The sequence below is a fragment of the Emys orbicularis genome, chromosome 25 (genome assembly GCF_028017835.1).
Source record: "Emys orbicularis isolate rEmyOrb1 chromosome 25, rEmyOrb1.hap1, whole genome shotgun sequence".
Classification (NCBI taxonomy): domain Eukaryota; kingdom Metazoa; phylum Chordata; order Testudines; family Emydidae; genus Emys; species Emys orbicularis.
Genome location: NC_088707.1, coordinates 7,800,560 through 7,824,882, shown reverse-complemented (window position 1 = coordinate 7,824,882; position 24,323 = coordinate 7,800,560). Strand labels below are relative to the sequence as shown.

The 24,323-nt window shown below is 61.4% G+C and overlaps 1 protein-coding gene across 1 annotated transcript in view; it reads left to right on the top strand.

Annotated features, from left to right (window-relative positions):
• The window catches only part of HDAC5 (histone deacetylase 5), a 62,582-nt gene that overhangs the window by 21,233 nt on the left and 17,026 nt on the right, over nt 1-24,323 (top strand). The window contains exons 2-11 of the mRNA XM_065422728.1: nt 4,890-5,151; nt 7,513-7,679; nt 8,317-8,431; nt 9,954-10,084; nt 11,102-11,272; nt 15,519-15,631; nt 18,078-18,209; nt 21,407-21,629; nt 22,481-22,701; nt 22,900-23,181. Coding sequence (XP_065278800.1) covers nt 4,922-5,151; nt 7,513-7,679; nt 8,317-8,431; nt 9,954-10,084; nt 11,102-11,272; nt 15,519-15,631; nt 18,078-18,209; nt 21,407-21,629; nt 22,481-22,701; nt 22,900-23,181 — 1,785 coding nt within the window. The 5' untranslated portion in view covers nt 4,890-4,921. The remainder of the gene's footprint in view (nt 1-4,889; nt 5,152-7,512; nt 7,680-8,316; nt 8,432-9,953; nt 10,085-11,101; nt 11,273-15,518; nt 15,632-18,077; nt 18,210-21,406; nt 21,630-22,480; nt 22,702-22,899; nt 23,182-24,323) is intronic.

Here is a 24,323-nt window from a genome sequence, read left to right as displayed (position 1 = left end):
GGCAGCCCTGTCATAACCTCCTGTTCATACACTGATCGAGCTCCATCTTAATCCAGGTCGTTTGCCCCACTCCTGTTGGGAAGCTCTCCCTCCTCGGACGGTTATTCATACATTTCTGATAGTGCCGCCTAAGGGTCTGTCTGCCTTGCATGCTAAGCCCAGCTCTGACTCAGGTCTGAGCCCAACCCCTCCTACCGTCCACACACAAATCAGTCTGACTTGGGTCAGCAAGCACTCAGGATCCGGATCCTAGGACCCTGCTAGAGGGGTAGGTCAGAGCCCAAGTCCTGCAGAGACTCGGGTCTAAGCCCTGTCAGTTTGCTGTGTGGGCGCAACTCAAGCCACGGACCTGAGTCAGAAGGTCTGCACAGGGCCGTGTGGACGTGTTAGCATGGTTGTGAGACCCAGGATTACAAAGCAGTGTGGACGCATTAGCACGGCTGAGAGATCCAGGGTTACAGTGCAGCGTGGACGCATTAGCACGGCTGAGAGATCCAGGGTTACAGTGCAGCGTGGACGCATTAGCACGGCTGAGAGATCCAGGGTTACAGTGCAGCGTGGACGCATTAGCACGGCTGAGAGATCCAGGTTACAGTGCAGCGTGGACGCATTAGCACGGCTGAGAGATCCAGGGTTACAGTGCAGCGTGGACGCATTAGCACGGCTGAGAGATCCAGGTTACAGTGCAGCGTGGACGCATTAGCACGGCTGAGAGATCCAGGTTACAGTGCAGCGTGGACGCATTAGCACGGCTGAGAGATCCAGGTTACAATGCAGCGTGGACGCATTAGCACGGCTGAGAGATCCAGGGTTACAGTGCAGCGTGGACGCATTAGCACGGCTGAGAGATCCAGGTTACAATGCAGCGTGGACGCATTAGCACGGCTGAGAGATCCAGGGTTACAGTGCAGCGTGGACGCATTAGCACGGCTGAGAGATCCAGGTTACAGTGCAGCGTGGACGCATTAGCACGGCTGAGAGATCCAGGGTTACAATGCAGCGTGGACGCATTAGCACGGCTGAGAGATCCAGGTTACAGTGCAGCGTGGACGCATTAGCACGGCTGAGAGATCCAGGTTACAGTGCAGTGTGGATGCTCAAGGTGTGCGTTGAAATACCGACTCCACAAGCCTGGGTCCCACAGAGCTTGGTTTACAGTGCCGAGTAGACATTCTCTGAAGAGCTCAGCTGTGATCAAGGCCCCGTTTTACTTACACACACTCAGCTCACAATCTCAATAAACAAAGAGCAGGAGGGGAAACTGAGGCACGGAGCGGTGACGGGACTTGCTGACGGTCCCCCAGCAGGTCAGTGGCAGAGCTGGGAACAGACCGCCGGCCTGGTGGCACCCATTCCTGTGTCGCAGCTACAAGATGAGTCGGCTTCTCTCTTGTTTTGCGCCATGTCTGGACGCGCGGGGATGTTGTTGCTTATGATCTGTCTTGCGGTAGCTCCTTGGCGCCCCAAGCAGGGACCCAGAACCCCCTGGTGTTAGCTGCTGTACAAACAAGGAGAGTTAGGCACCTCAGTACCTTTGAGGATCGTGGCCTCAGTTCCCTACGTGTAACCTGGGGGATGATACTCCTATCCCTGAGCATAAACTCAGTAAAGATTGTAAGGGGCTTAGACGCTGTGGTAATGGGGGCCATGCAGGTGCCGTAGGGAGCGGTTGAATTGCTATATGACGTATCTGGGGCCTGATTCCCCCCTCGCGTGGCAGATTGTGCTGTGAAACTGATCCCAACGGCCCCTGCCCCTGCCGTCTAGCCAGTCCTACTCCTTCCCAACCAAACGATTTGTATAAACCGACCCTAAAGCAATCCCACCTCCCGCCCCCCTCCAGCCAGGTTTATAAAGATTTAATCTCCCTCATTTGCTGGGAGTGTCAGATCAAAAGCCCGAGGCAGGGCCCACCTCCGCAGAGGGGCTGGGACAAGAGGATAAATACTCTTGATTTGATGTCAAATTATTGAACCAAGCAGGGTCGTCTGTGTGTGTCACTCGCTCTACGCACGGGCTGGGACCGCGTCACCGCCGCGTCAGCACAGTTGCCATGGCGAAGGAACACAAAGGTTCGGCTGTGGTGTGTGCCTGGGAGTTGGCGGGGGTGTTGTGTCATTCAGCAGACGGGAGCTGTTCGCCACCCGCCTCGCCGTGGGGAAGCGCAAGGGGTTGTGGGAAACTGGCTGAGCCTTGGCCGGCCTTTCGCTACCAAACCGAGCTGTGTAGACTGTGTCCCCTGATTGGCGTTCTCAGCTCGGTGGTTGATTCTCCTGGGGTGGGCTGGCACCGCTCTCTGGCACTTCTAAAGCGCCCATCCTTGCAGTACCTGGGCGCCGGTCCGGTTTCCTCTTGCATCTTTCCTCTGCCTGCCCCTGATTATTAGCTGTATTGGAGTAGCTCCTGGGAGTTCCAGTTGTGCTAGGCGCTGTCCAGACACAGACTACGATGACAGTCCCTGCCCCAGAGGGCCACAATCCAAGGATAAGACACAGGCCAACAGGTGGATTCAGACTGGGGCGAAGATCATACTGGCTGGGACGAGGGGCATTGGCCTCAGCTCCCGGTCTGCCTGGCGGTTGCCATGGTTTTTTTCTAGTCCCCCCCCCCCCCCCCCCAGCAGCGCAGAGCTGGAAGAGGGGATTGGAAATCCCTCGCTTCCTCTCCACCTGCGGGATGTGACAGTATTGCCGTTCGTAGCTGAAAATATCGACGTGACGGTAGCGCCCAAGTCGGGCTCGGGGCCCTGTTGTGTCGGGCGCTGCACACACGCGATCGTGTTCCCGGGCAGGCGGGGATGATTCCGGCAGGAAAGTGAAAATGTGACTCGCTCGTTCCGCAGTCTCTGCTGTGTATTTCTCCGGCTGTCGCAACGTGGGGACGTCTGGTTTGTATGGCGCATGGGGAACACCCCCTGGAAATGCAGTTGGCTTGCCGGGGCTGTCTGCCTTCCTCCAGGAGGGGGCTGCTGCTGTGGCTGGACAGGGATGCCAGAGAACTGGGGGGTTCTCTCCCCAGCTCCGCCACTGACCTAGAGCAGTGTGCCTCAGTTTCCCCGCGCCTGTGGGATTGGGTTAATGATACTGATCTACCTTAGACTGTGAGCTCTTTGGGGCAGGCGTTTTCTTTTGTTCTGTGTTTGTACAGCTCCTAGCACCATGGGGGCCAGGTCCATGCCTGGAGTGGCTAGGCACTACCCTAATTTACCTAGTAGTAACAAAGACGTACCGCTCCTAGCACCATAGGGGCCTGGTCCATGCCTGGAGTGGCTAGGCACTACCCTAATTTACCTAGTAGTCGTTACAATAAACCCACAGAAAGGGGATAATTTCCTGGAGAAACCCCTCGCTGCAGGAGAGGTGGGAGTAGCCGGCGCTGCCATGTGCCCCGCGAACGAACACACACACACACGAATACCCGAACACACACACACACGAATGCACACACAAACACACACATGAACGCGCACACGCACACACACACGAACACACACACACAAGAACACACACACCCTGGGCCTGTGCGGGTTAATGACAGCGCACATGGTTTTACGACAGACGGGGAGACAATCAGAGGAGTGAGCGACTGAGTCACTGCGGCTCTCGACTCATTCACAGCTTGCCAAAGCCCCGGCGCAGCCATGCCTGCAGGGCCTACGGCGCGCAAGGGGCTGCACGGTGGGTTACGGTGCCCTGGGCGATGACAGGAGCGTCCTGCTGGGCAGTGAGGCTGGGGGAGCTGGACTCTGGATCTGCTGAGCCCCAAGGGTCGTAGGGGGATGGGGAATATCCCTCGTCTCCTACCCTGGGCTCTGGCTAGGCCGCCCGCGCTGGGAGCTGCCTCCCAGACTCAGATCTCTGCCTTGGCTCTTGCATCCAGGAAGCGGCTCTGCACAGCCGGTCCGGGTCCCAGTAGAAGTGACTCTGTGAGGATCAGGTCTGGAGCGCTGGCCGCTTCCTGCTAGCAAGGGTCTCCCTCAGATCCCACAGCGCACGTTGGCCCGCGCGGGGAGAGTGAAGGGCTGGCCGAGAGGGGAGAAGGCGCCCCCCCAATGCCCGTGCATCGTGTCCAGGGAGTGAGAGCTCACCTCATTCTGCTGGGTGTGCAGCCATGGCCCCCTTGCAGGGTCTCTGCCAGGAGTGAGGGGTCCAACGGGGGTAACGCTGGACACAGCCAGCTCAATCTACTGCTTGTTTAACCCTGATCCAGCCCAGCCCCCAGGTTAGCCAGCGTGTGACACTCCGAGACGGGCTGGCTGACTGGAGGCTCTGGGGCTCCATTAACTAGGGGGCAGTGCCGGGCCATGGGCAGACAGAGGGAGGGTGGGAGTGGGAAATGCAGGAGATTCCATGACCTGGATGGATTTGACTTGGCCCCGTTCTCTAAAGCACCCCGGGACGCTGGGCCCACCGGGGCACCCCGGCCGTTCCCGGGACGCTGGGCCCAATGGGGCACCCCGGACGTTCCCGGGACGCCAGGGCACCGTGGCCGTTCCCGGGACGCTGGGCCCAATGGGGCACCCCGGCCGTTCCCGGGACGCCGGGGCACCCCGGCTGTTCCCGGGACGCCAGGCCCACCGGGGCACCCGGGCCGTTCCCGGGACGCCAGGCCCACCGGGGCACCCGGACCGTTCCCGGGACGCTGGGCCCACTGGGGCATCATGGCCGGTCCCGGGACGCCGGGCCCACCAGGGCACCCCGGCTGTTCCTGGGGCGCTGGGCCCAGTGGGCCCCCAGCTGCTCCCTGCCTCCGTGCCCAGCGAGCCAGCAGGAGAGCGGAAGGGGAACTCTCTGTTGCTTTTAGCTGAGAGGGGGAGTCCTCCCGCCCTCCCCGCTGGCTGGTCCCTGGCGGGGGCTGCTTGCCAAGGCCTGTCTCTGTTTGCTCCCCAGCGGTAGACGTGAAGCCGGTGCTGCCCGTGGCCATGCAGAACTCCGGCGGCGGCAGCAGCCCGGTGGACCTGCGGACAGACGCCCGGGGCAGCGGGCCCAGCGTGGACCCGGCGGTGCGGGAGCAGCAGCTGCAGCAGGAGCTGCTGGTCCTGAAGCAGCAGCAGCAGTTGCAGAAGCAGCTGCTGTTCGCCGAGTTCCAGAAGCAGCACGAGCACTTGACGCGGCAGCACGAGGTCCAGCTGCAGAAGCACCTCAAGGTGAGATGCCCTGTGGGGCTGCCACCGCCGCGCTCCCTGGAGGGCATCGCAGAGCCCTGCCCAGCTCCCCCTGCTAGCAGGGCTTTCCCTATAGCCCCGCAGGCTGAGACCCTGGCCTAGCTAAGGAGGCTTGAGCCTGGCTGGTACCTGGAGGGGAGACCTGCAAGGCAAGATGCTGCAGGAGTCAGTCGAACCAGCCCTGCACCTGGGGTCAGCTGCTCTAACGATGCCTAGTGGGAGATGTTAGTGACTCGGCACGGGAGGGGCTGCTCTTCCTCCAGAGCTGGGGCTGGCATAGTAGAGGGGTGCCAGCTCCTGCCCAGCCTATCCTGAATTTGGGGGGGGGCGGGGTGGAGTGTCTCATGATATTGGGTGCTCTTCTGAAAGCCCCAGCTCCTGGAGTCAGGTGAGGACTGAGAATCGTGGCTTTCATTAAAAAATACAAATGGTTCTTGCCCCACCCCGGGTTGCGGAGAGAGGCTGGGAGACACAACTCTGAAAGGCTCCAAAAGTGGAAAGGGAATAAAAAAAGAAACACCCCCCCCCCTACTATTTTTATTAAATCTCATCATTCAGGGTGGGGGGGGAGAGACTACTGGGTGAGCTTTAAAGGCCTGGGGTTGGCCAGGCTGCTGCTACCATGGCATGAGGGGGCTCTGGCTTTCAGCTGAGCCCCAGAGCCAAAGGGTCTCTGATCATTGAAATCCCCTGGCCCTTTTCATGAGGACCCTGGCGTCCTGCCGCATTCTGATTGGGGGGAGGGGGGTTGACTACACTTCACCAGCCCAAGATTCCTCTCTTGCTGTAGCTGCGGGCCGTGTTCCTCCTCATTTCCCACCCGAACCTGCTGTTGAGCTGCTAGCACAGAGTGGCGGCCCCGTTCCACCCCAGAAGTGGCTGCATTGCAGTAGTGGGCAGAGGTTGCATTCCTGTGGGAGACCTTTGGAGGCGTCCAGAGGCGCTAAATAAATCAGCCACTAATTATTATTATTATTATTATTCGTATCACCATGGCACCTAGGAGGCCTAGTCATGGCCCAGGACCCCAGCGTGCTAGGCGCTGTACAAACACAGCGCAAAAACCACAGTAATGCACAATTGTCCTTCCTTTCCCCTCCCACCCTGCGTAAAGGAGGGAGCTCTCCCCTGTGGAGTACTGCAAGCTTCTATAGCCCCTTTCATCCTGAAGGATCCCAGATCACTCCCTTGAGATGCGGCCACCTCTGGGGTGGTATCTCACCTGCACATAGCGTGGCAATGCCCGGGGAAGGGGCAAGAGAATTTGAGACAAGGGCAACCCCCTGCTGCTCCCCGGCAGAGCCCACAGGAGCTGGCTTTGCCGAGGTCTCGTTCAGAGGGCCCGCACGCTGCATGGGGTGGAACGTACTGCAGCAGGCTGAGCCGTCGGGGCCGGCCCGTGGACTTTAGGTGCAGAGGGCCTGATTCTCTGCTCGTTCACCCACTGAAGCCAACACAGCTGCACTGGTGGGTAGGAGGGGAGTGTCCCGGTTTCAGACCGGAGGCTGAGAACCCAAAGCCCCTCCGCCCCCCCGGCCTGTTATAGCCACGGAAGGCAAGGGATGCATGGGCAAATTTTCCCAGCATCCCTTGCTGGCTCCCTGCCTTGCCTAGGGCTCCGATGTCTCCCAGCCGTCCCCTATTCCATCTCATTGCCCCTTTGAAGCTCCCCCCTCCCCCCCGATGCTGGTGGTGCAGGCCTGGCTCTCGAAGGATGTGCGGGGGCTTCCATGCACGCTGCCCCAGTGGGGGCCTCTTGGCCAGCTCCTAGCCGGGCTGCTCTGAGCAGCTCCCTCTCCTCAAGGAGCCCGTGCGAGAGCCGGCCAGGTCCTGGGTTTAATCCCGGCTTAGCCGCTTGCTCGCTGCCTGACCCCAGGTGAGTGGCTTGATGCCTCCTTGCCCCACCTCAGGTGCCCCCCTGGACTGCGGGAGGGGGCCTCTGAGCTGAAACAAGCCCCGCTGCACCAGCCACCAGAGGGCCTTCTGGGAAGCCAGCCGGGTCTCCCCTCCGTGCCAGCCCCGCGCCAAGGGCCGGAGCTGGGGAGTCGCGCTCCGGCAGCCTGGGCTGCGACCGGGCCCCGCAGGCAGGGGGCGTGTGCTTTTCAGGGGGCCCCTCCATGCTAACCTGGGTCCCCCAAACGAGGGTCTCCTTTACCACCTGGGTTCACCCTCCCTCCCCCGCTCACCTGTCCCCCCCCATTCACACCTGGTGTTCCCTCCCCTCCTTAGTCCCCTCTCCGGCTCTCACTTGGTTTTCCCCCACCTAGTCTCTCTCCCCTCCCCCCCCGCCCAGCTCTTACCTGATGTCATCCCCCCACTGCCGGTTTCTGTCCCCTCTGCCCGCTAACCCGGTCCCCCTCTGCCTGGCAGCAGCAGCAGGAGATGCTGGCAGCAAAGCGGCAGCAGGAGCTGGAGCAGCAGCGCAAGCAGGAGCAGCTGCGGCAGGAGGAGCTGGAGAAGCAGCGGCTGGAGCAGCAGCTCCTCATCCTCCGGAACAAGGAGAAGAGCAAAGAAAGTAAGAGCCCGCCGGGGGGTGGGGGTGGGGGCAGGCGTTCGGCCCCTGCCCTGCGGAGCCTGGGCCCAACTGGGGCAAAGCCTGGCCTAGGGGACTGAAAGCCTCATGGGCTGTATATTTGGTCTGGCTGGGCTCGGCCCGGGGAGAGCGCAGATCCCAGCAATGCTCCGTCTGGATCCTGGCGGAGCGAGGCGGAGCGTTGCATGCTGGGAGTGTGGCTCAAGAGAGAGCATTGCATGCTGGGGGAAGGTGTCTCCAGGGGGCCGTAGGGACACAGGATAAAACTTTGCAGGGGGCATATGGCCCACAGCAGGGGCCCACTTTGCATGTGACCCGGAACCAGAACTGCGCCAGGGGCCACGGGGGAGGCCCAAGCCCGTGAGACTCATGTTGGGTCTGGTCTGAGCGTTCGGTCCTGACCCACGTCTAAATAAAAGACCCAAACCCCTTGTCTGCCAGGCTTGGTGGGGGTCTGTTGGTGGCATTGGTGCCGCCCCGCTCAGCGCCCAAGTCCAGAGGTCACCCGGCCCGGGAAGCAATAGCCCGTAGGGCTCGGGGGATCCTTCTCCCCAGCCATGCTCTCGGTCGCGTGGTTGGCCTGTGCCTCCCCCGTGGACCGTGTCCCGTCTGTCTGCAGGTGCCATCGCCAGCACGGAAGTGAAGCTAAAACTCCAGGAGTTCCTACTCAGCAAGTCAAAAGAGCTGACCGCAGGCGGCTTCAACCATTCCCTCCCACAGCACCCCAAATGCTGGTAGGTTGGCCGGCGGGCTCGGCGGAGCAGGGCAGGGCCGGGTGAACTGGCTGGGGCCTCTCTTAAAAGACTGAGATCCCGGACTCCTGGGTTCTCTGCTCTGCCCTGGGCGGGAGTGTGGTGTAGTGGTTAGAGCTGGGCGTCAGGACTCCGGGGTTCTCTCCTGTGCTGTGGTCTGGTGGGCCACGCAAGCCCGGGTTCGCAGGCCCTCTAGCTGCTAAGCCACACGCTCCCCCCGCCCTTGTTTCCTGCGGTGTATCTTTGTCGGAGCCCTGGGGTGGGTAATGGGGCGTGTCCAGCGTAACATCCCAATGGGGAGTCTCTGGGTGGTGCGTGGATGCGCCAGGCTTCCCCAGGAGAACAGGGCATCACTCAGGGACGTGAGCGGTTAACACGAATCCAGTCAAACCAAAACGGCCCCGTTCTGGGTCCCGCGGAGGGACCCCTGCCCGGTGCCGAGGCTGGGAGGTGGCTGTGACGTCTCTCTTCGCCTCTGGCTTTAAAAAGGGGCTGGCACGCGCGGCGGCTAATTGCATCGCAGTGACCTACTCCACTTCCTGAGTCCAGGGATGCTTAGGGGATAAATCCACTTAGCCGGCTAAAAACAGATCCCTGATTGGCCGTCCCCCTCCCCCGCACTTCCTTCCTGCTTACCAGTAACATTTTGTGTTTTCACCAGGGTCCTTGCACCCTGGCCCGGGATTGCCCAGGGACCTCCGGGATCCCACAGAGATTAAACCCCCCCCCCCCACACACACACACTTCTCCTGATCCTCTCCCGAGCTCTGCCACCCCGTCACAGCCCAATTGTCCCCCTGCCCTGGTTGGAACGTGGTTGGGTCTTGGAGCGGAGCCAGGACCGGGCTGGGTTTGAATTGTGTCCTTGTCCCACCCTTGGCTGGAGAGAGCGCTATCTGTCTAGACGCTGGGGCTCCCCTGCTCGGCCTAAGGATATAGAGCCCAGAGGAGACATGCCTCAGTCCCATCCAGGCAGCGGGGAGGGATAGCTCAGTGGTTTGAGCATTGGTCTGCTAAACCCAGGGTTGTGAGCTCAATCCTTGAGGGGGGCCACTTAGGGATCTGGGGCAAAATCAGTACTTGGTCCTGCTAGTGAAAGCAGGGGGCTGGACTCAATGACCTTTCAGGGTCCCTTCCAGCTCTATGAGATAGGTCTATCTCCATATATATATATATATATATATATATATATATATATATATATATATATTTTTCTTCTCTGCCCCGGGGAGGGGGTTGGGTTGTCACTTAGGTCCCCCGCTAGGGTTGTCCGCTGTGTGTCACCTGGAGGGCATTCCCGGCTCGGCAGAGAGAGCGGGGTCATGGGTAGGCTCAAATAGACCCGTCTCCCTGCATGGGTAGGACGGACAGAGGCTGGATCAGAGAGGGTTTGCACTCGGGCTGGGGCGCGGGGCTGCCTGTCTCTCTCTGGCCAGTTGGGTGCACAGGTACCAGCCAACGGGGTGGGTCTCTAACAGCTTTGCTTCTCGGCCTGTCTCCGCAGGGGAGCCCATCATACGTCGTTGGACCAGAGTTCCCCTCCCCAGACAGGCAGCCCGGGAACGCCGCCCTCCTACAAACTACCCCTACTCGGCACATACGACAGCAGAGACGACTTTCCGCTCCGGAAAACCGGTCAGTGCCGCTGGAGGGGAAGGGAAACTTACACTCCGCCACGGTGGGGCTGGCTGGCTGGATCGGGAGCGGCTTTGCCTCCTGGCCACGGGTTCGAATCCAACCCAGGGCGCTAGCTGACTGCAGCGCGTTGCCACCTGCTGGCTGTTTGGGAGCCTGAGTGAAATGAGCTGGGCGGATCTCAGGACAGTTCCCACTGGGCCGGTGTCACAAAAATGACCATCATAATTGGCCCCCTTGTCAGAAGAGAGGTCAAGGTCTGAACAAGCCATGAAGACTGATGCCCTCTGGAGGGAGGTGGGGAGGGTCTGTGCTTGTAGCTAGCACAGCTTCACCCTAGCCTGCGGAGGGCTGTAATTATCAATATAGGACCTAGTATTCACGAGAGCCCAGCTCTCATTTAGGCACCAGAATCGGAGGCCAAATTTTCATCAGAGTCCAGCACGCGGGGTGCACCTTGGGAGCTGAGCTCATCTGGAAATCTGGCCCTGGCAAACCTGGCCCTGACCTCTTTGCAAAGCCCTTAGGGTAGGACGCTAAGTGCTTTACGGACCAGACCCCTGCCCCAGAGACCCACCAAACAGCCATCAGAGGGCAGCGATTGGTGCTCACTACCGCCCCAGGCTGGATTTGACCCGCCCGCCCAGAGGCAAAGTCGCTTGCGTGCCCCAATCCAGTCCAAACAGCTGGTGTCTAGAAGGGGCTGGCCTGCTGTTGTGGGTGGAGAAGGCCCCTGAGGACTGGGGGGTGCAATGGACACCCCGGGGTCCTGCTGGGGAAAGGGTCAGCGTGACGGGCGGAGGGGGAGGAAGGATATTCCAGGCTCTGGCAGGAATGTGGGATGGGGGGGGAGGGCGAGCTGCTGTCATCTCAGCCACAGCCCCTCTAGCTTGTAGCCACAGGGGCAGGGCAGTGGCCCGGAGCTGCCAGCGGGGGGCTGGGAGGCAGTGGGAGGCGGGCCTGGGGCAGCGAGTCAGGGTGAGCCCCGTTCATGGTGCTTATCCTTTCCCCTTCCAGCCTCGGAACCCAACTTAAAAGTGCGCTCGCGGTTAAAACAGAAGGTGGCCGAGCGCAGGAGCAGCCCCCTGCTGCGGAGGAAAGACGGGACCGTCATCAGCACGTTCAAAAAGCGAGCCATCGAAATCACGGGTGAGCGAGGCCTGTGGGACAGACTTGCGGGGGCTGCTCGTCGGCACGCGGGATCCCCTTGATCATTCAGCACGGGGCTTTGATTCTGATTAAACGGAAGTTGTGTCTGATGTGGTCTAGAGAGGGGAGAGGGGATGGCATTGAGCAGTGGCTTGAGCATCTGGCTGGGAGCCCAGACTCTTGGGTTCTAACCCCAGCCGTGCCACTGATTTACTCTAGCCGTGAGTCACTTCCCCTCTCCATACCCCAGTTTCCCCATGTGTGGGGGGGATGCTGCTGCTGCCGCCTCTCTTTGTAAAACACTCGGGGGTCAGTGGCTGAAAACGGCTGCAGCGTAGAAGTATTACTAATTGGTGTGCAGCGTGTTCTCCAGCCGAACTGTTCTGTGGACGCATGGCAAACAGCCAGCGTGCGGAACAAGTCTTTGGGGGCCGGGGGTGCTCGCAGCCGGGGCTCCAGTCCATTGGTACTTTGCAAGAAACCTGAACCCCAAAGGGGTGAGAACGTGACGTGCAGAAAGGAATGGTTGGGCAGGGAGAGATCGCCTTTGATTAGACCCACATGGTGACCTTGAATTTCTGGGTGGGGCTCAGACAGGACAGGGAAGATCCTAAGCAGAGAGAAGTACATAGACTGTGTCCTTTCATTGCTTTACCCACAAACATCAGGTGGGTGGAGCACGGCTCCTAGCGGGGGAATCACGGCCTGCTGTGGGTCTCTGAATATCATCCCGCTGCCCTGCGTCCAGCGAGATCGCCGACTGCTTGTGTGCACAACCACGCGCCTGATTTGAACTCGCAGTCATTGGGAATGCACGCGCAAATCCCGTGAGCGTGCGTGCAAACAGCCGCTAAGCCGCAGTTGTGTGCCTGCTCCTTTTGCTTGGGAAGGGGGGGCTCTCTGGTGTCATTTCGCCTTGTTGAGCTTCGGGATGTGGGGGTGTGTGTGTTTCCGTTAGAGTTGCTGGTCTCTGCCTGGAGCCCCGGAGAGGCCAAATAGAGAAACCTCTGGTTGGCGTGCGCGGTGGTGGGTGTTGTGTGCGCAGTCAGCTCTGCCTTGGGAGCGTCCCGTTAGCTCCTGGGGCATGGATGCGGGCAAGCTAGCTGATGCTCCCTTAAGGGAGAGACCGGTAGAGCAAACTTCCCTAGCGGAGACACAGCAAGAGAGTTCTTTTGCCGGAGTTGCTTAAACCAGTCGTGGGACTCTTTGGCAGGATGTTTTGGCCCGTGTCCACACTAGGGCTGGTGCTGGCAAGTCTCTGTCGGTTGTGAACGCTAGTGAAACTTTCCAGAGTAGAGCAGGCCTGCAGGAGATTAAAGGCTGGTCTACGTGGGTACGTTTTCCCAGTTATACCGATATCGTACAGGTCTAGTTATACCAGTATCATCCCTCTATGGACCTTCTCAGCCCTGAGTGGTTTTTCTCAGCGTGGTTCCCTACGTAATCCTCTTATGCTGGAATAAGATTGTCCCCACGGGGGTTGTACCTGTACAACTGTAGGTTACAGCTTCGCTACGGTCGCTACCACTGCCTGTAGCGCAGACGCTTCCTACATCGACGGAAGGGGGTTTTCATCGATGGAGGTGAAATCCACCTCCCCGAGCCGCGGCAGCTAGGTCGGCTTAACTACGACATTCAGGGGGGTGAATTTTTTCACACCCCCGAGCGACGGCGTTGGGTCGCTCTACATTTTAAGAGTAGACCAGGTCTTAGTTTATAGCAAAGAAACTTTCCTGGGTGACGCTGCTAGATCTGAGGACGGATTATAGGCGGCGTCGATCCCTTTGACTGTGCGTGGGCGTCTGTCGTTTGCTACTTGCAGGGTAAATGTCTGGCCCAGAGCCGGTGACCGATCCAGCCCCCGCCTGCCTGTTTCCCTGCAGACCAGAGCATGGCAGTGAATTTCCATTTGGAGAGCAAAGATGGAAACCCCGCTTGAGAAGTGGAGAGTATTGATGGTAGCAAGGCTCTGGGGCCCTGATGGGCTGCCTTGGTGTCCTGATGTTGGCGTTGAGCTTGGATTTTCCAAAGCACGTCAGATGCCGGTTGAGTGACAATGGGAACTGCTGGGTGCTGGGCCCTGGTTCTGACATCAGCGCCCGAGCGAGAACTGAGCTTTGGCCCTGCATGCGGCTGCTGCTGACTTACAAATGTGGCCCAGAGCTCTTGTGAAAATCTGTCCCCTGCGTGGCGTGGAATCTGTCTGTCCGAGGCCGCCTGCCACCAGCCGTGCTGGGCGAACTGACCCCCCCGAGGTTTATGAGAGAGGGAGAGGCTGACAGGGCATCCCCTGGAGGTTGAAATTCCCGTCCCTGGTTGGAAATAGCCTAAATCTGGGGACCGTCATGGCATGCTGCAAAGCCCATTCGCCTGGGCTGGGGTGAACGGTGGGCGGGCGGGGGGCGTGGATTCTGTGATGGGGATTTTTAGGGATGGTCTCTGCAAAAGGGCTGGGGTTTGTGGGCTCGGCTGCTGCTTCCCCTCTTGCATTTGATTTCCTGGTTGGATTGAATATTATGCCCGGCCCCCTGGAGTCTGCACAGACGCAGGCAGCGCTGCCCTGATTGACACCTGCCTGTCCATCTCCTCTGAAACCCAGGCCGGCCTGCCTCCGGCGACGGGATCCCGGCTCCACGAGGGATGAGCCAGTCGCCCCAGCTCCTCTAGCGGGACTGCAGCCCGCTCGCTGCTATGCAACCAAGTGTTCATATCGAATTAAGAAATTAATCCAGAGGCCCTGTAATCTGTGCGGGGCCATTTTGTGTGTGTGTGTGTGGGGGATAATCCAGGAGCATCTGTTGTTGCTCTCTAAGGAAATGTTTGGCAGGGGAGGGGGCGGGGGCAGATACAGCAGCCGCCTCTGAGCCGCTGTTACATAACATCCGACGTGTTCTGGAGCCGCGAGCGGTGGCAGCCGTCAAGGGCAGCGGCAGGTACTTGTCTGCCGGAGATACAGGGTGGGGTCCATCCGCAGAGCGTCAATGGGCCAGATCCGCAGCCGGGGCAAGTCCGTTGATGGCCACGGGCCAGATCCCAGCGGATGTAAATCAGCATCCCGTTGAAGCCAATGGAGGATCTGCCCCCTGTCTGCTGACCCTGGCATGTAGGTGGTGCTGGGCGAACCGCTTCCGCCCATCTAGTGACGGTGGCGGGGCTGGGGCAGAGCAGGCTGGGAACGGGGACGTGAAGCCCGCGGTTGTTTTCGTACCTGTCTGGATGGGGGTTTGTGCTGACCTGGGTTTCTAACCTGGGGTGCCCGATGGCCTGGGGCAGCCGCAGCCGGGGAACGGGGAGACTCGTGGGGGGGGGGGGGGCAGGCCCACCCTGCCATGTGGGAAGATGGGATTTTTTTCTTTTTGGTGCATTGCATCTGGGGTCGTGTTAAAATCCCGCCGTCTCCCCCGCGCAGTCATTTGCTCCAGACGCTACTGACTCCGACCGCTACCAGCTTATCCCTGCTTTGCACTGGGGCCCACGAGGGCACAGCCCCGGGGGATCTGGGCCATGCCTGTGTAGGGAAGGTGATCTTGTTCCAGCTGTGCGGGACCACAGAGCTCACGGTCTCAACCGCTTGTGTGGCCAGCCCCCCGATCCCGGCCCACGCAGGGAGCCGGGCAGAGCGATAATACTAGCAAACACTTGTCAAGCCGCCTTCGCTGTAATGAGTCCTGGGTCAGGGATTTCGCACGCCCTGAGCCCAGCTCTGTGCCCGTCCTTTGGGCCCAAGAATTGGGGTCAGCTGATAGTAATTACATTTCATCCTTTCCAACTCCTTCCACTCAGGGCTTGCAAAGTGCTTGACGAACACTGCAGAATGTAGCCCCTGCAGCCCTACCCCTGCGAGGAGAAGCAATGGTCGGGGAAACTGAGGCATGGAGACGGGCAGTGACTTGAATGCTTCCCAAGCAGGGACTAGAACTCCTGCGGCGTCTCCTGTCTAACCACTAGACGACACTCTTGCACCCCTCTCCCACTGTGGCAGGAGTGCTCTGACGCTGGGGAAAGGCAGCGTCCCTTCCTCCCAGACCCTCGGCGGGTCAGTTGTGCAGACGTCTGTGCCAAATTTGCTGGTGCAGATCGATGCCTTTGCCAGCCTGGCCCTCAGGGCTGGTTTGGGTCCATGCTGGATGCCCAGGGCAGGGCGAGCCCGCTTGGGAAGGGCAGTGAAGGTTGCAGGGTTTAGCTCCTGGCCCACGGGAACGACGTCTGGATCGGCCTGGCCATCGGGAGCATTGCGGGGAACGGGCGTCTGGGCCGTGTGTGCAATTCTCCCTTTCTCTTGCAGTCTCCTCCGTGTGTAACAGCGCCCCGGGGTCCGGTCCCAGCTCCCCGAACAGCTCCAACAGCGCCATCGCCGAGAATGGCTTCACAGGCTCCGCCCCCAACATCCACACCGAGGTAAGGGAGCCCCCCCGGGGGGGCGCTGGGCCTCCCCCACCCCAGTCCTCGCTTGCTTTCTTCAGCACGAGCCCTGACCAAAGAGCTGAAAACTCATCTCCTTAGTGGAACTGCCCCGTCTCCATCAACGCTGCTCTGACACGTGCTGGGCCCTTTCCTTTTTATCCGCAATCTCCAGGCAAAACTTGTGGCTATTGTAACGTCAACGACGTTTTCCTCTCTTCTGTCTTGTCTCTAAACCTTTTCTTTGGCTACAGGAGGGCTGCAGTGTTCCAGGAGGAAAGGGCTAATATTGTGTGGTGGGGGTCGCTGGGGGCTTCACGTCGCTGGCGCATTCCACGAGCGAAGCACACGCGCGTGCGAGGCGTGTGTCTGGGTGGATGCTAGTGGGACGATGGAATTTCTAGTGGAAACGGCGCCGATTCTCTTGCTCGGGTGACTCCCACAGGGCTGGGGGGAAAGAGATTTGGGGATTTTGAGGTTATTTTTAGCTGGGGCTGGGAGAGTGTCTGGGGCTTTTTCTTCCTCTGCACTTGGGATGCTGCCATTGGAGAAAACAAAACATATGTTGCCTAAAAAATAAAACAAAACAGCCAATGACCAAACTACCCCCCCCAATACCTTCCTCGGGACCTGAGTGACATGAGCTCGGTAAAGTCGGGAGGTCGTTTAAATCTCATTCCCTGGTTGCTGCCCTTTGTTTACTTGTTCCATTTCCTTCAGCTGGAAGCTGGTCAGTTACCCTTCCTGCTCCGAGGCATTTTCGATGGGCAGGTCCCCGGTGCAGTCGCCGCATGTAGATTGAAGGCCCTGATTTAAATAGTTAAAGGGGCCATCCTGGGGCGGCCGAGCTGGGCCCCCCCATGTGTGTGCTGGACGGGGGCGTTCCACTCACAGGACATGGGGCGGGGTTGGGCGTGCTCTGGTTTGCGGCCACGGAGTTCCTCGCTAGCACGCAGCCCTGCGCTGGCCTCGAAGCACAACTAGCGGTTTTTTGTGTCCACGGGCCCTTTGGTGATGCTCAGGGCCGGATCTCAGGGGGACACGGGTTCTAGGCTCCCACCATCAGCCTGTCAGCTAGACCCTGCTGCTCATCGTCATGGGGTTCCCTGTCCTGGTCCCACAGCCTGCCAGATCCTCTGCAAACATCCAGGTCCGAACCCAAATACAACCCACTTGTGCCATAGGTTTGTTCAGGTCCCTGCATCTCTCTTTCCCTCCCTCCCCAAACGTCAGAGAGGGCACTGCTGTGACGGTGGTCCCTGGGCTGTCGCTTGGCGTAGCTGGTCGTGATCCAGGCGCTTTGCTGGGAGAGACGGGGACGCTTCCTCTCCCCCGCTCAGGTGGAGCAGCGGGAAGCACACCCAGGATCTCCGTTAACGCAGCCAGGCCCAGTATAAACCCGAGGGACAATGGGAGTAAGAGGCGAGCGAAGGCACAGACAGAGACGGGGCAGGGCTGGCCGTGTGCCCGCCCAGGGGACCCATCCGGCGGGTTTAACTGTGAAGTTGCTGGGGTCAGCCATGGCCGCGGCAGAGACGTCTCTTATCCCCGATCAGCCTGAGCTGCTGCCCCCGGCTTCTGCAGTGGGGCTCAGCTCCCCGGCGCGGGTTGCTGTGGGGATAGGGGCTTCTGTGCCCAGCAGAGGGGGCGAGGCTGGGAGCGCTGAGGGGACACGTGGGCTGAACAAATCCGTGAAACTCACTGGACGTGGAACGAAGTCTGAGTCCTGGAGTGTCAGCGCTGAGCAGGGAGGGTGCTCACTGGGGTGAGGGGAAGAGGGCATGCTGGGGGCACCCTTTCCTGGGGTGCTAGAGCTGAGCAGAGGTGGCAGTAGGGGGAGGTTCTTCTGGGGTGCTAGGGGCGGGGCATGCGCCTCCTGGGGTGCCAGGGCCGGGCCGGTTCTCCCTGGGGTGCTGGAGCTGACGTGTTACCCACCGTATCTGAATTCAGTAGTGGGAGTTGGGGGGTGGATCCCAGCCAATACAAGGACAGGAGCTCGAGAGGTGCCAGGCTGTGGGGCTGCGATGGGGGTCAGCAAGCTCCTCGGGGCAGGGGCCCAGAGCAACAGTCATTAGCGTGAGCAGCGTCTCTGCCCCTCGGCTGCTCCATCCCGTGGGATCCTGTCCTCCGTGGCCCCTAACAGCAGCAGAGCTGAGACTGTAGGGACCATCAGTCGCCCGCCACACGCTGCTTCCCCCCCACCCCCCAAGCCCCTTGCCAGGACCGAGCTTTGGGCTGATCTGCTTGTTTGACGCCTGCGGTAGAAGAGAGCACCCCCTGCTGGCTAGTGCTGTCCTAGCAAGTCCTGTTCCTGGCGGGCTGGGGCTGACCCGCCGCACCTGAGCTGCTGCCACGTCCTCCTCTCTCGCTTATGTAGCTTCTTACCCTTGTCTCTTTCTTTCCCTCCATCCCTCCCTCCTTCTTTCCTTCCTTTCTGCAGCAGCTGCTCCCCCAGCACAGAGCCCTGGCCATGGACGGGTCCGCTAGCCAGCTCAGCCTCTATACCTCCCCGTCCCTGCCCAACATCTCCCTCGGACTGCAGGCAACGGTCACCGTGACCAACTCGCACCTCAACGTGAGTACGGGCGCACTCGTGCGGCAACCCGCCCCCTCCCCGGCTCCAAGCGAGGATGGAGGCAGCAGGGGGACCAGGAGCAGCGCTCTGTACAGGACGGCAGTGCCTGGCGCTGGGGAGAGCGAGGCAGACCGTGCCCGTGCCGGGGGGGTGCGTCCTCGGGGCTCACCAGGGCTGCGTCGGCCCGTGCGCCGGCATGGGGCGGGGGCAGCGTGTCGCCAGTCTGAGCCGTTTCGCACCCACTTCGCACGGAGGTAAAGGACGGTGGGGAAGCCCGGCAAGGAACCCAGGAGTCTGGGCCCCCGCCCCACTAGAGATAAGCTTGACCTTGCAGCGGGGGTCGTTAATAGGCAGACCGGGGGTCAAATCCGGACCGCCGGATGCTTTTGAACGGACCCTGAAATCTTTTAATTTGCTTATTCTTCTCATTGTTGTTGGGGGTGGTTTTGAAACGATTGTCTCTGTATCTGCCACCCGGCCCTCCGCCGGCCTGTGCGGTCAGACCGCCGTGCACGGCCAGGTCCCGCCCTGCTCCCAGAGCAGAACTGCAAACCCTGGCATCTCAGTGCAGCCTGGAACTGGGACCGTAGTTTGGGGGCCTGTGGGGCCAGCGGGCCGAGGTGTGGGGACTTCCAGCCCAGTCAGGGTGGGGAGTTTTCTGATCGCCCACCGCCGCCCGCGAATGGGTCTGGGAACCTGCTAGGGGTGAGCTCGCAACATGGGCTTGACCCAGCCCCGTGCAGCCAGAGGGAGGTGTGGGGCTGTTCGCCTGGCCTGGGGATGTGCCCTCAGGGGTGAGCTGGGCTCCAGACAGAGAAGCCCCTTGCGACTGGCCGTGTCTGGCTGCTCTGCAAAGCCCAGCGTCTCGCTGGGACCCCACTGTCCCACCGGGGGGTCAGGCTGCTTCCATCCCCCAGGGAGGGAGGCACTTTATCCAGACAGGCCAAGCTGCTTTGGGGACCCAGTTCTGACCCGGCTGATCCTGCGCACGCCCTGGGCTGAGGGGCCGACTTCAGTTCTGTGGTGCTGGTACCGGCCGGAGCCTGCGCCATCCCCCTTGGCCTGGTCCCACCGGCTCCCCTCGCTGGGGTGCTGCCTCCGACAGCGGGTCAAACCAAATGTAGCTGTGCCGGGGAGGCTGAGGAGTGTTCACCGCCCCCCGATGGCCCCCATCACACACACACACACGCACACACACGTCCATCAGAGACACACACACACACGCGCAGACATGTCCATCAGACAGACACATACACACACAGGTCCATCACACATACAGGTCCATCACACACACACACAGGTCCATCATACACACACCCACACCGGTTCATCTCACACACACACACAAACACACACAGGTCCATCACACACACAAACATCCATCTCTCTCTCTGTCTCACACACACACAGGTCCATCAGACACACACCCACACACACACCCAGCCATCACGCCCCACCCATCACGCTGCCCTCACCAAACACCCGCCATCCCACACAGGTGCTATTGAAGAACCCGGCGCGGAAAGGCCTTTGCAAACCTGGCACTTTGGAGCCTACGTCTCGGTGGTATTTAGGGCCCTAAGATCATTGGGCTCAGTCCGGGGGTAAGTGGGTAAAACTCTCTGGCCCGGGCTGTACAGATGATCCGATGGTCTCCTCTGGCGGCTCTGTGAACCCCAGACCTGCTCCGATTCCTGGTAGCGGGGTTCTCCTGGCTGGAGATCTGTGTCTGGCCCAAAGATCCCTAACCATGCCTCGTATGGCCTGATTAAACCCCCCACCTGGTTTGGAAGTGATTGTCCTTCCAGCCAGCCCCCTGCTTCTTGTTGTTACTGTCTGCAGCCCATCAAACAGACGGGGGCGTCCGTCACCTTTGTCTTTCCTTAGCTGCTGATGGCACTGTTGGTTTTATACCGTAATTAACAAATCCGAGCAAAGAATAATACTAAAGAAATGGACTGTTCCCCGAAAACACAACAGCCCGGCTTTAGGGTGGGCCCAGGTCCTGGCTGCGGAAGGGGTCCTGGGCTCACAGCTGGGAGGAGAGGGGCACTCGCTGTCTCGTTTCTAGTGGGGGTCGGCCCACAGCTCCAATTCTCCCATGCTTGGGCGGCTCCCGGGAGAGAGCAGAGCCACGGGGCGGGGGACTGCGGGGCAGGGTTCAGGTGCGTGGGCAGAGCGGTTTGTGCGGAGGGGCATGTGGAAGCATTGGAGGCTGGTGGGAAGGTGCATTGGCAGAGTTTGCTGCGTGCGTCCCACACCCTTTGCGTCCATGAGCAGCTTAGACAAAGTGGAGATCTCGTCCCCGGGAGCCGAGGGACCGAGCAGCTGTTCGGATGGGAAGGGGCTTGGCGGGAGGGGGATTCGTCCGGCCCGGAGGTAAAGCCAGCTCCTGGGGCTGGAGCCAAGAGGCCGCTGGTCACTCCAGAGTAACTGAGCCGAGTCCAGCCAGGGTCTGTCTAGAACAGGGGTTTTCAACCTGGGGTCCGTGGAGGCCTGAGGGCCCAGACCATGTTTAAGATTTCCAGAGGGGGCCACATTGAGAAAGGCTGAAAACGCCCGGGGTGGACCGTCGAGAGCCCAGATTTCAGGCGGGCGGCAACGTGGGCACGCCAGGCGTGGCTCTGAGGTGGCGGGGGCCTCCCTGGTGGTGTTAGTGGTTGTGACGCCGGTCGGCAGAGCGTGCCCTTCAGCTCTGGCTGGGGGTGTCAGCCCAAGGGCTTAACTCTCGATAACGCGGACGGTTCCAGATGGATCTAGGGCCGGGCGTGCCTGCAAGCCCATGGCAGCCGTGGGCGGGCGTGCTGCCACCAGCCAAGGTGCGCAGGGCATGGGACACGTCCTGGCACTGAGCCCCTGAGTAACTCATCTTTGTCGGCTCCACCTTCGCTGGGGCAGGGCCTTGCGGCCATCTGGGGACAGGGGCAGAGCTGGGGACAGAGCTGGATGCGGCCGGGGGGGGGGGGGTTACTTCATTCATGGTCCTAATACACCCCTTCCCCATTGGTAACCCCAGCAGGTTTGTGGTCCACAGGAGACCCTGCTGCCCACTGCCCTGGCAGCCAGAGGTGTGTTTGCGGGGGGGGGGGGGGGGAAGGGGACGTGATCGTGCCCCCCCATCCCTGGCCAGCATTCAGAGGATGCAGAGGAGCAGCCCCCGCCCCAGACACTCTCCGTTCTCTCTCCTCCCCCCGCAGGCTTCCCCGAAGCTCTCCACCCAGCAGGAGGCGGAGCGCCAGGCAATCCAGTCGCTGCGCCAGGGCGGGGCGCTCACGGGCAAGTTCATGAGCACCTCGTCCATCCCCGGCTGCCTGCTGGGGGTCGCCCTGGAGGGCGAGACCAACAGCCATGGGCACGCCTCCCTGCTGCAGCACGTGCTGCTCCTGGAGCAGGCCCGCCAGCAGAACACGCTGATCGCCGGTGAGTGCGGGCGGGGGGCCCAGGCCATGCTGGAGTAGGGCAGGGGGCCATCACCGAGGGACCCTGGAAACAGCTGCCCTGAGATGGGGCTCGGTATTGATCAGATGCCCGGTCCCCGGCTCTAACCACTGGGCCTGAGCCGGGGACAGAGCCCGGCGCTCGGACGCCCGGTCCCCGGCTCTAACCACTGGGCCTGAGCCGGGGACAGAGCCCGGCGCTCGGACGCCCGGTCCCCGGCTCTAACCACTGGGCCTGAGCCGGGGGCAGAGCCCGGCGCTCGGACGCCCGGTCCCCGGCTCTAACCACTGGGCCTGAGCCGGGGACAGAGCCCGGCGCTCGGACGCCCGGTCCCCGGCTCTAACCACTGGGTCTGAGCCGGGGGCAGAGCCCGGCGTTCGGACGCCCGGTCCCCGGCTCTAACCACTGGGCCTGAGCCGGGGACAGAGCCCGGCGTTCGGACGCCCGGTCCCCGGCTCTAACCACTAGACAACACCCCTCTGTGAAAGAATCGCCAGGCTGGGAGGGCCAAGCCAGTGGGCTCGTGGGATGGATGGCCTGTTGGGAAGGGAGGCTGCCGTGAGGTTGCAGCAGGGGGCTGGGGCGGAGGGTTCTGTGACCGGCTGTGCCGCCGTCCTGCTGCCTGGAACAGCCCTTGGCGTGTTTAGCTACACCCCTGTCGGCGTGGCTCTCCGCGTTGCGCAGAAGGGGAAACGTAAGCACCAGACCTACGCAGTGACCAGAGCTGGGGAGAGAACCCAGGAGTCCTGACTCCCATTCCAGTGCCTTGACCAGCAGCCCCCGTACCGCTGGATCAGGCTTCCTGCGCTAGCCCGGGTGCTCTCTCCTTCCAGTGCCGCTCCACGGCCAGTCCCCGCTGGTGACGGGCGAGCGCATCTCCACCAACATGCGGACGGTCAACAAGCTGCCCCGGCACCGCCCGCTGAGCCGCACCCAGTCGTCCCCGCTGCCCCAGAGCCCCCAGGCCCTGCAGCAGCTGGTCATGCAGCAGCAGCACCAGCAGTTCCTAGAGAAGCAGAAGCAACAGCAACAGCAGCAGATTCAGCTTGGCAAGGTTGGCAGGGGGAATGGGGCGGGCAGGGCGGGTGGCTTGCAGGGCATGGGTGGATTGAACCTGTCAATCACCAGAGAAACCCCCCTCCCCTTGTGCCACCTGGGGGGGTGGGGGGCAAATCATCTGCTGTACGTGGCCCGGGCGCCAACCCCCTGTGCCCCTAGATGCCGCAAAGAACCCTTGCCCCTCTCTTTAAAGATCATCACCAAGACGGGCGAGCTGCCCCGCCAGCCCACCACGCACCCAGAGGAGACGGAGGAGGAGCTGACGGAGCAGCAGGAGGCGCTGCTGGAGGACACGGTGCCCCTGGGGCCGGTGGCCTTCGTGGTGGACGGCTCGCCGGAGAGCGAGAGCACGCAGGACGAGCTGGAGGAGGACGAGGGCGGCGAGCCGGTGAAGGACGAGGGGGGTGCGAGCGGGGACGAAGAAGAGCACATCGACTCGCCGGAGGTGGAGGAGCTGGGCGTGGCTTACAAGCAGGTGAGCCCCTCCCACTGCTCCCCTAAATGAACCAGGGTCTCCTCTACCTTACTCACCATCTGCCAGGAGAACAGCCCCTCTCTTTAGGCTGACAGGCGGATTCGAACCCAGGGCTAAGGCCTTGTGCCTCTACTGCTTGGTCTAAAGGAGTGACTCCCCCAGCTGGCACCTGTAGTAGGCTTTTATCCTATTCTGCGCCCCAGCCACCAGAGGGCGACACTGTGCTAGCGGGGGATGTGCCACCACAGGTGTGACCCCTGGGAGGAGGGAGCAGCAGTGGGAGATGCTCGCCCCAAATGTTGACTCTAGCTGTAGCGCCCGCATGGTGTGGCTGCCGGGGTCACGCCGTTCCAGCCAGGGATGGGGCAGCTGTCTGCCCTGGAGATCCTTCCAGCCCGCCTTGATCCAGCCGTGTATCCTTGGCCCAGCACCGTGTGGGTCCGGATCCCTGCTTTCCCCATCCCCCATGGCGGGCTGCGCTGGGGACTCGTCACCCTTACAGCTGATGGGGAGGGGGCGTCCTTCTCTCCAGAGGCTCCCCACCGGGCTGCTGGGAGAACCGGGGGGGCTGGGAGGTGGGGTGCTCGCCCCGGCCAGCCAGCTGTGGCGGGGCAGGGAAGCAGGCGCTCGCCCCAGCCAGCTGGGTCCAGCTTACACAGAAACGGGCTAGTGAGATCATCGGGCACCTGGGAGACGGCTAGTGCTGGCTCCTGACGAAAGCCCCGGGCCGGCAGTGGCAAGTGGCCCCAGTCGTGGGGCTGGGGGCATGAGCAGAGCCGCAGCCGGCGGAGGGGCAAAGACCTGGCCGCAGTACCAGCCCGCTTGCATGCCCACGTCGCGTGCCCAGCCGCACGCGCCCCCGGGGCGTTCTCATGCCTGATCACACCCTCCCAAAGCCCTGCGCCCTTTGGCACGGCCCCGGCGCCCGCTTCCCACCCTGCCCAGCTCCAGCTCCTCCCAGCTCTCTGCGGCTTTCAACTCCGCCTCTGCCGCGTCTGCAGCCTGCCAAGCCGGCTCCCCATTCATCAGAGACGGCTCTGAGGGGCGAGTGACTCATCCACCCCCCCCCCGCATCGCCCTCTTTGCTCCCCTCTTCCAGCCCCCACACAGTCCCCCCCCCCCCCGCATCATACCCAGCTGCT